The sequence below is a fragment of the Pezoporus occidentalis genome, unplaced genomic scaffold (assembly GCF_034315485.1).
Source record: "Pezoporus occidentalis ecotype Australia unplaced genomic scaffold, CSIRO_AGI_Poc_V1 ctg37, whole genome shotgun sequence".
NCBI classification, from domain to species: Eukaryota; Metazoa; Chordata; class Aves; order Psittaciformes; family Psittacidae; genus Pezoporus; species Pezoporus occidentalis.
In genome coordinates, this window is record NW_026915691.1 from 2,423,478 (window position 1) to 2,433,024 (window position 9,547).

Sequence of the window (9,547 nt, forward strand, 5' to 3'; positions counted from 1 at the left end):
GATTCTGACTCAAGTGAAACAAGCAAGTAGCTTACTTAAGTAAAAACTGTATTTTATTTTAATTTATCTAAAAACACTTAGAATAGGGGGATGAAGTCTGAATATGAACAGGTGCCTTTTCCGTCCTTTGCTTTGCTTAACTCTGAGGATAACTTGATCACACAAGTACAGGACAGAGACGAGCAGTAACAAGTAATGTTCAGTCTGTCTCTGTGCCATCATCATCTTCATTTCCACTTAGACATGGCTCTTCTGTAAGGGAACAGCTCAACAGGGACTTCTGTACACACCGTCTTTCCTCTGCAATAAAGACAGCAACACAGGCTCAGTACTTGATCTCTTCACATACACTGGACTATTCTCAACTTCTAAAGAAAGGAGTAGTCCTTAGGTCAAGAATGCAGAAGTAGCCCAGCATATCCTACAAACCCCCCAGGACTTGAGGCTGCAGGAACTCACCTTCATTTGTACAGCTTTGCAGCAACAACAGCAGCTGTCTTCTGTTATACTCAATTAGGAATTTCTGACATGTTCTGATGGTACCTGTAGGAATCACAAGAACAATCTATAACAGTCTACAAGCCCAAGTGGTTCAGAGCTGCTAGTATGTTTTCCAAAGCTTATTCTGTCAAGTGACAGGTATCCCCTGGCACCAACTTTATTAATGTCAGTGCTAAGAAGGGACTGTAGACTTCATTTCCTCACTGTTAAGTGGGGGAATAAGAACTTCTAACATGGTGCTTGTTATTTGCTCTAAGTGGTTAATTTCTGGGACATGGACAATTCTATTGAAAATACACCTTTTAAAAGAAAATAATGGAGTACTTGCTGCTCTGGTTTTGTGTTCAATGCAAGGAAGATTCGAGGAGAGCTAGTGAGGGTTTCACAGAAATACTGCTGCCTGTTCCTTTCTTAGGTGTGCTGGAAGTTAAGTTAGGGTTGCGGGTGGTGTGCCCATGGCACCATAGCAGGTAGAGGGGCTTCTCCTACGCTAGAATGGCTGGAAGGCGAGGTTAAGCTCCACGGGCTCCCTGCAGGCACCCGTGCCTGGGGGGGGCTGAGGCTGACCTCCGACGTGCAGCGTGTTGAGGAAGCAGGGGTACCGCTGGTTGCGGCTCTCCAGCTGCCTCACGAAGGGGAGCGCGGAGCAGAGCAGCCGGTACGAGTCCTTGCGGCAGCGCAGCAGCACGGTCCCGGTGTAGGCGTTCAGGTACTTCACTGCGGGGCACACACGCGGCCGTGAGCCCGGACCCCCGCGCTCCCCAGAGGAGCCGCCTCCCGCCCCGAGCGCCCCGCGGCACCTGTGAAGGAGATGGAGCAGCAGGCCAGCCCGAAGTCCCCGTGCACCCTGCCGATGGCGTCCCTCACGGCGAGGCCCACGGCGCGGTCCTCGATGCACTGCCGGCACTGCGGGTCCTCCGACACCACCTCGCACAGCACGTACCTGCAGCGGAGCGGAGCGAGCGCGGCGTCAGCGCCACGGCCCGGCCCGGCCCGGCCCGCGGGGGCGGCTCCGAACTCACCTGTTCTTGAACCGAACCATGGCGGCGGCGGCGCGCCGCTCCAGTTCCCCCCCCCCCCGCGGGGGCCCGCGCCTGAGGGGGCCCGCGCCTGCGCGCTGTTCCAGTTCCCCCCCCCCCGCGAGCCGGGGCCCGCGCCTGAGGGGGCCCGCGCCTGAGGGGGCCCGCGCCTGAGGGGGCCCGCGCCTGAGGGGGCCCGCGCCTGAGGGGGCCCGCGCCTGAGGGGGCCCGCGCCTGAGGGGGCCCGCGCCTGAGGGGGCCGCATGAGCTCCTCTCGCTGTGGTGCTTCAGCCCGCCTCAAGCCCCGCTTTGCCTGGTGCCGGAGAGCCGGCGTGAGGGAGGCGGCACGTCCGGCCCTCACACCGCTGCTTCGTGCGAGGGGAGCCGCGGGAAGGCCCTGCGGAGCGGCACCCGCCTGCTGCGGGAGGTGGAGGGCTTGAGCAGAGCGTCCCGTGCCAGCCCTGCGCTCCACCTTCGCCACCTGACAAAACTGCTCTCCAGTGCCCGTAGCTCCTCAGGCTCCAGGTACGGGGTGCCTCGGGGTATGTACGGACTGTCTAACACATGGAAACAGCTGAGAGCATTGCTGAGCAGAGCTCCGTACAGCAGTCGGTTTCAAAGCTGTAATCTTCTGATATGGTCGGAGGGAGCAGGGAGTGCTCTTTGGAAAGAAGAAACGGGGGAGAGGGGAATGGGAGTAAGGAAAAGACAGGAGGTGGGCACCTGAATGTGAGAGGGGAGAGAGAGCCAGTTAGGGCAGCACGGGAGGAACGCTTCCACCGAGGTCCCCAGAGCCAAACCACACAGGAGTGCTGAGGCATTATACTTAAATTGAGTTTAATTTAAAGTGGGAGCTCATTGCTAATTCAGAGTGGAAACATCTCCTTTAATGACCCTAACTCTAGACAGAGAGAGCGGTGATAAACCCAGTGGAAACCCTGTCCTGGGTGATAAACTCCTGCCCTCTGAAACAGATGCCTGTTCCTCTGCTCTTTCTCTGTTATCTCCTCTCTCTGTCACCTGCGATCCCATTTTTGAGACACGTTTTTCTGAGAACTGCAGAATATGAGTTGCCTGGGGATAACATAAAAAGGACATGGAACTGTTGGAACAAGTCTGGAGGAGGCCATGAGGATGATCAGGGGCTGGAGCACCTCCTGTATGAAGACAGGCTGAGGAAGTTGGGGCTGTTCAGCCTGGAGAAGAGAAGGCTGCGTGGAGACCTCATAGCAGCCTTCCAGTGTCTGAAGGGGGCCTATAGGGATGCTGGGGAGGGACTCTTCATTAGGGACTGTAGTGACAGGACAAGGGGTAACAGGTTCAAACTGAAACAGGGGAAGTTTAGATTGGATATATGGAGGAAATTCTTTCCTGTTAGGGTGGTGAGGCACTGGAATGGGTTGCCCAGGGAGGTTGTGAATGCTCCATCCCTGGCAGTGTTCAAGGCCAGGTTGGACAGAGCCTTGGGTGCCATGGTTTAGTGTGAGGTGTCCCTGCCCATGGCAGGGGGGTTGAAACTGGATGATCTTAAGGTCCTTTCCAACCCAAACCATTCTGTGATTGTATGGTAAAGCACATCAAATCTGGTATGAGCTTCGCAAGAGACTTTTTCACATGGGCCATGAAGGAAGGGACTGGGGGAAGTTTGTTGGTTTCTGAGAACGGTGCAGATAGAAGTGTTTTCCCAATGTGAGATGCTGCCCTGTATTGATCTGCTCTACTGCTGTGTGTTTTAGTATCCAAACTGGGATCCAGCTGTCATCTGTTCCAGCTGTCAATACAGTGAGCTCCTAAGTGATAAACTCTTCTAGTTTTTTTGGACAATAGCAGAGTCTATGAATATTCCCATGTATTTTCTTTGTGGGGTGAGGTCTTGGCTTTTAGCCTTCCAGAGTGCTTGTCAAGGTGTGTTTGCCTGCTGCCCCTGTCTTTGTAGTGGCATCCCCCATCCTGCCTTTTAGCTGGTCTCAAGTAGCCCTGTGCTGCTTGGGTTACTCTTGTTCATGCCCTCCCTTGTTTCCTTCTTTTTGCAGAGGCAGGTTGGGGCTCTGACAAGCAGGCCATGTGAGTGCACTCTGCCCTGTAATCCAATAGGACATGTGCGCTGTGCATGCTATGGGCTGGACCTTATGTATAGCGAAGGCCTCTGTTTTCGGTCCAGAAGGTTGATTCGGAGTGACACGGTGCAAAGAGAGGGCAGTGTTGTGAGAGAGCTCTGTCCTGCTTCATTTCATGTAGGGTATTGTCTTTAGTTCCCTGTTGTTGGTTTGGAGGATGCAGGGAGCAGACCTGAGCCACCACTGCTCCCCGTGCAGTCACTGCCTGTGTTAGTACAAGGCATGTCGGTGCAGTCAGACATCACTAGGTGCTGAGCTGACAGCACAGGACTAAAAGGTTACAACAGCTTCATGTTTGTTTCCCCACCTCCTCACTCCCATCCCCTGCCGGCTTTGCTGTATTGATTCCAGTGTCAGTGATTCAAGAAACTGCTGCAAGTGATGGTGAGTTAGCCAGTCAAGCTGGGAGAGAACTGTCTCCTAAGAAAAGATCTGAGAGAGAAAAAAATCAGAAAATGCTATTTAAATTGAAGAGTGGCTCAAGAGACTTGCCAAGAGAGAGGATAGATGTCTCTCCTGCAGACTTGGAGAGACAATGTGGCCTCAGGATACCTTATCAGATAGAAATTATGGAGAAGAGAGTATGTGAGGACAGGGGAGATAATGTGCACCGTCTATACATGTTAGAGGCAATTTGTAAAGCAGTTTGAGAACATTGAATAGAAGATTCTTTATCACCTTTAAGTGTACATCAATGATTGTCCAGTAAAGTGGTGCTGTGAGAAAGGTGCAGGAGGAATACTGAGATCTTGTTCTCCCAGCTTGTGTTTGTTGTGTGTGGTAGTGTACCTGTAGAGGAATTACTCCAAATCAGTCTGGGTTGGGTTTATTACCATTTTAGTTTATGATTTAACACTGTACTACAGGCTTGAAGACAGACTCTTATTTTAGATTTATATGGCATTTGGAATCTCCAGATTGTGGGTTACATTGCATTTGTATTGTGTGGAATTAATTCTGCTAATAAGCTGCAACAGACATCATGATTAATTCATATGTTTTGTTGTATTCAGCCAGCTCTTAGAGTGTGTATGTATCTGCTATCATTAAAATTACCAGCAAATGTGTTCATTGAAAAAACATACTGTATGTCAGTTAGTGAATTGTTGCACTCTTTAGGTAGGATGTTTCCATTTTACAGATGAGGAAACTGAGGTGTAGGGGGATTAAACAGTTTATTCATAGTAAATCGTTGTCAGTCTGGAGGTACAGAGCAAGGACATAATGTGAGTGGAGGGAACCATTGTATTAGTGCATATTGTATTGGAAGGTAGGTCTTGTATGTTGCCCATGCATAAGGTAGGCAAGTAATTACGTTGTGGAGTAAAATTAGGATGCACTGGTACTCCATCCTTGTGATACCACCATTTGATCTTCCCTGCATAGCCAAAAACATGATTTTTGCTTCCCTGTGGAAGCACAGAATTGAATTTGCAATCAGGTGCAGTATCAGAGTTGGGGGTGACAGCTACATTTTGTTCCACTGAGTGCACATTGCATCCCCAGATAACCCTGCAGTCAAAAATACAGAGCAATCTGGCTAAAATTAAAACTGCTTCTTAAATCCTCTGTCTGATGTTGCCTGAAGCTTTTTGTTCAGTTTATCTTCACAAGGTCACTGAGACAGAAGAGTGCATTCTCTGAGCATGTTGGCCTGGAGCCTTTCATGCAGATGCTTTCAGTTAACATTTGGGACATTCTCCCTTCAGTCCCTTTCTTTTTAATCCCCCATCTTTTGCATCTGTCTACTCCCACCTTTTGAGCTCAGGACCCCTCAGATCAATGCACATAAGAATAAAAGCTCCTTTTTTAGCACATTAACATGTAATCACTAATCACAACCTTTCTGGGCACCCAGGCTGCCAGGGCCAGTCTGTCAGCTGGAGCTGCCACGCGTGTGCCAGCAGCGCTGCCCTCATCTTTGCTGTCATCCTGCCACGTGGAATATTTGTCTTGTAAAACCGTGCATTTGAAGCAAATTCTCTTTCTGCCTCTTGCAGTGGCTTGCAGTGTGTCTTGGACAACTCGCTGTCCTGGTTTTGCTTAGGATCAAAACAGTAAATTCATGTTTCCTTGATTTTTGTATATATGCTGGCCCTAAATTTCCAAGTTTTATTTTCTTCTGGGAATAACTGCAAATACTTTACTCACAGATGCGCGTTAAAAATTAGTAAAATGTTCACTTGGATGTTGTTTATTATCCAGTATAGTAAAACTGGTTCTATATAGGAGAGCTTTGTAGGCAGCCCACATTTCATTTGCAGCAAGCTGCTGCAAGAAGCAAACAGCTGCTTTCAAACTAGTTCATTAAACTAAGGCAAAGACTAGAATATTAGTTTACATAGTTCAGGATTCTGTTTTCCCTTTCTGCATTAGGGAACACAGACTGAACAGCAGGCCACATAAATTACACATAATCTGCTGTGTAAAACCCCCATATATTTAATACTTCCTTAACAGGGATGTTAAGATGCATTCTTTGTTCTGGTCTCTGAAGATAGAGGGTAATTACTATTAATTATGTGTAATTGAAAAATTGCTTCTTCACAAAGAATCTAGTCCCTACCTATAGGGAGGCCTACAACATTCCATAATGTTATGTCAAAAACTGCCATAAACTGAAGAATGGTCTCAGTAAGTCTTACTCACTTTCCAGCCCGAACTTGAGAGCAGGATTTTCAGAGATAACAGATCTCAGAGCACGGTGGTGAGACAGGACTCTTTTGTTCTGTGCTGAATGGCACTTGAACAGAGGATGCAATTTGTGAGGCTGCAAGCTGCTGCTGCTGCTGCTGCAAGACTTGTCATCGGTAAACTTCCAGAAACCTGTGGAAACAACCATAGGGAAACCAAAGGGTTTATTAGAAACCAACAAACGACAATAATGACAACAACAAAAATAAACCCTCGAGTTTGCCAATCTGGGAAGGAAGCTTTTGAAAAAGGGGAAAATCCAACCCGTGATTCTTTAGTAACCAGGATATCCCCTGTGGGGAAGCACACATAGCAGAGGTGTGGGACTGCTGGGGAAGCAGGCGCTGCCTGAGCATTCACACCCATTCAGGGAGCTGCACACACACCATCCAAGACTTAACCGCCAGACACTCTGCAAGACGTGCTTCCTCCTCCTTCAGGTTTGACCCTAGGTTTCCTGCAACTGAATCTAGACATCCAATTCCAGGAAAAAATAATTCACTGATTGAGTGGTACAGCACAAGGAGCAGCTTAAGCTGGGTGCCTCTGGAGAGGGATCCGAGACAAAGAAACTCCTGGGCAAAGAATACCCACCCCTCACCTGCTGCTTTAGTCCAGTGGCGATTTTTAGTCTGGGGTCTTCTCACACCTTATTGGACTCTTTCTCCATCTCCATACAGGCAGATCATTAACTGTTCCTATCTTGTGGAGTTGCAGCTTCTGCTGATAGTTGTAGCCTACTTACCTTCTGGTTTGCACTTCTTGTGCAGCAGCTGGTCAGCAGAGCATCGGGACACAAAAAATCTCCTAAACTTCAGATAAACATTATTTAGCAATAGCTAAAGCATCAGTGTGTTATCAGTTCTTCTCAAGCTAAAGACAAACCACAGCACTGTACCAGTTACTAGGAAAATTACTAAGAAAATTAGCTCTATTCCAGCTGAAAGCGTATTTAGGTGGAAGTCCACAGTTTATGGCCCATGGCTTCAACAAGTCTCACTACTCATGCTAACCAAGTAAAGCTCTGCAAGCAGCATGTTAAACCACACAATATTATACCTCCAAGTGACTCATTCTCTTTAAAACTTGTTTATTTAAGCTATACAAGACAAAGAGTAAAGAATATGTTGAGATATTTGAATTAAGGTGAAACAGAAAAGGGCAGAGCACTTTCAATTATCCAAGATTAGTAGATTGGATAGCCTGAGACCTGCAATTCCTAACTGTCCCATGGAGTTCTATTTTTATTTACAAATCCTCAAAATATTTAGGTGTATAGCTTCCTTTGATTTCCTTTTGACTGAAGACAGTAACATTTTTCTACTTCAATAAATGATTGAGTTGTTATGCACTTAAATAATATAATACTTGAGATAATAGAAGCTCTTATGGCATAAACATAGCCTACCCTGAGCCACCACCTTCACATATGAGTTGGTGTAGAGTCTAAAGAGGTATAGAGAAACACAACTGGTATGTCCAGTGTTGCTTGTCTTGCAGATCTTTGCTCTCTGCTTTTTCCCTCCCCTGATATCCCATGTGCAGTTTAAGCCAGGGTCCTACTTTACAGTAAGATGTGTCTGCTTATGCTGCCTTATACTGAAAAATCCTTTCTCTCTGTGGCTTTATGTTTAACTCCAGCAGCCTAGAGAAGCATAGGATCAGAGGTGTCTTCTGCAGAGCACTTGTCTGCCTAATGAGGGAGGCAATGAAAAACATTTTCCAGTGCATCCATCACCCCGCACTGTGGTGCTGAGGTGGGAGGACAGGCATCCTGGAGCAACCTTATACAATCCATGCCTGCTCCCTGGCTCTGGCAGGCAGCCACAAGCATGCAGGGCAGGAGGGAAACTACAGTGGAGCTGCTCGGTGGGCTATGGCCAAGGGCTCCCCTTGGCAGCTGCAGGGTCTTGGCTTGTACCGGTGTCAGCTTTGTGCAAGGAGTATGTCAGTCACTGACTAGTTGGGACACACAGGTCTCAATTCTTTGCCTGACCTGCTCTGGCAGAGACCTCCCCACCTGTCTGTTCTTGCCTAGATCAAATTTTAGCTGCAGCATCCCACTGCCTGGCACAGTAAGTGAAATGAGTGTACATTTGGGTGGGGAGAAACAGCAGTGACTCTTATTTCTGCTGTGCTGACTGGGGGTGCTCATAAGGACCAGTAAGTGCAGTCAGACTTCCAGAGGCAATAGTTATTATAGATTGAAGAAGACAAAAAGCACTGGAAGCATCTGACCTATTTTGGGAAGGTCGCTGGGGCTTTTTGCTTTTATTTTGTTCAATATTATTTGTTTCTGAATATGTACTTGCATCTGAGTGAAAGAGACTGTCAATATTTGTCACTTTTCCTAACTACATGCACTGTGAGGACAGAGGCAAACCAGAAAATACCTTGCTGCATTTGCTAGGCTGACTCCACCAGCTGCCCTGAGGGCAAGGGGGTTGGAGTTGCTCTTGAGATGACTTCTGCCTGGTGCTGGTTGGTCCCAAGGTAAAGCTTCTGATGATGCACATAGCAACCTCTTTGCAGTGCTTGTGATGGCAGCTGCCACACTGAGATGATCTGGGGGCAGTTGACCCAGGACACGTCCCTCAGGCCACCCTAGTAAAATTCCATAGTGCTCATGCTGGAACTCAAGCAGTTGCTGCTATGTGACCTTCTCTATCCCTGTTTCATACCTGTGATAGTTAAAAGATCATGTTTATCCTACTGTAACATTAGTGACTTAATTAGAGCTGAATTTGGTCCTATGGCCTCTGAACATGAGCAGCTTCCATCAAGTCATCTAAAGGAGCAGATCTGGTTTCTTCTTTCTCTCTGTATTGGTGGCATCTGGTTTCATTTTCCATCTTTCCTAAGGGAGCTCACTTTTCCCCACATTTCAGCATATGCCTGTTGTATGTCAGCACCCCGGGCTGCCTGTGCCTCCGTGCCAAAGCGAGTACCACTCTTCCAGCCAGCAAGGTGCAAGATGGTGTAGAGACAGAACGTGAGGCACATCAAGAATTGGTGTTGTGGACTGTGTGTAGCTTAAAACTAGTACCTGCTTTTGAGTCAAGAAACTAAGCTGCAGCCAGTAAAGTGTGGGGTGGTTTCGGTTTGGGTTTTTTCCCGCATCTTTGTAGGACGTGTAGAGCTAGCAAGATTTTCACCCTGTAGTGTCACAGGAGCCAGTGTTTTTGCACTGCATGGTTCCTCTTTATTGATACCATA

At 47.9% G+C, this 9,547-nt stretch overlaps 1 protein-coding gene across 2 annotated transcripts; it reads right to left on the reverse strand.

Moving 5' to 3' along the window:
• Positions 1–31: 31 nt before the first annotated feature.
• On the reverse strand, positions 32–1,554 carry POP5 (POP5 homolog, ribonuclease P/MRP subunit). 2 transcript variants are annotated; one of them, XM_062631239.1, is made up of 5 exons: positions 1,524–1,554; positions 1,302–1,444; positions 1,069–1,218; positions 460–543; positions 32–300 (listed from the first exon to the last, which is right to left on the reverse strand). In XM_062631239.1, the coding sequence occupies exons 1-5, from the start codon at positions 1,541–1,543 to the stop codon at positions 200–202; spliced, it is 498 nt and encodes a 165-aa protein (XP_062487223.1). In that variant the 5' UTR covers positions 1,544–1,554; the 3' UTR covers positions 32–199. The 2 variants fall into 2 exon arrangements, with proteins under 2 accessions (XP_062487223.1, XP_062487224.1); XM_062631240.1 differs by having other exon boundaries at positions 32–365.
• Between the last annotated feature and the right edge of the window lie 7,993 nt (positions 1,555–9,547).

Bases quoted from the DNA above. Each gene is read 5' to 3' on its own strand.
- POP5 (XM_062631239.1), bottom strand. From the start codon at position 1,543: ATGGTTCGGTTCAAGAACAG. The intron at 1,219-1,301 runs GTGCCGCGGGGC...TGTGCCCCGCAG, and splicing joins CTGCTCCATCTCCTTCACAG to TGAAGTACCTGAACGCCTAC. The intron at 301-459 runs GTGAGTTCCTGC...TCTTTATTGCAG, and splicing joins GCAAAGCTGTACAAATGAAG to AGGAAAGACGGTGTGTACAG.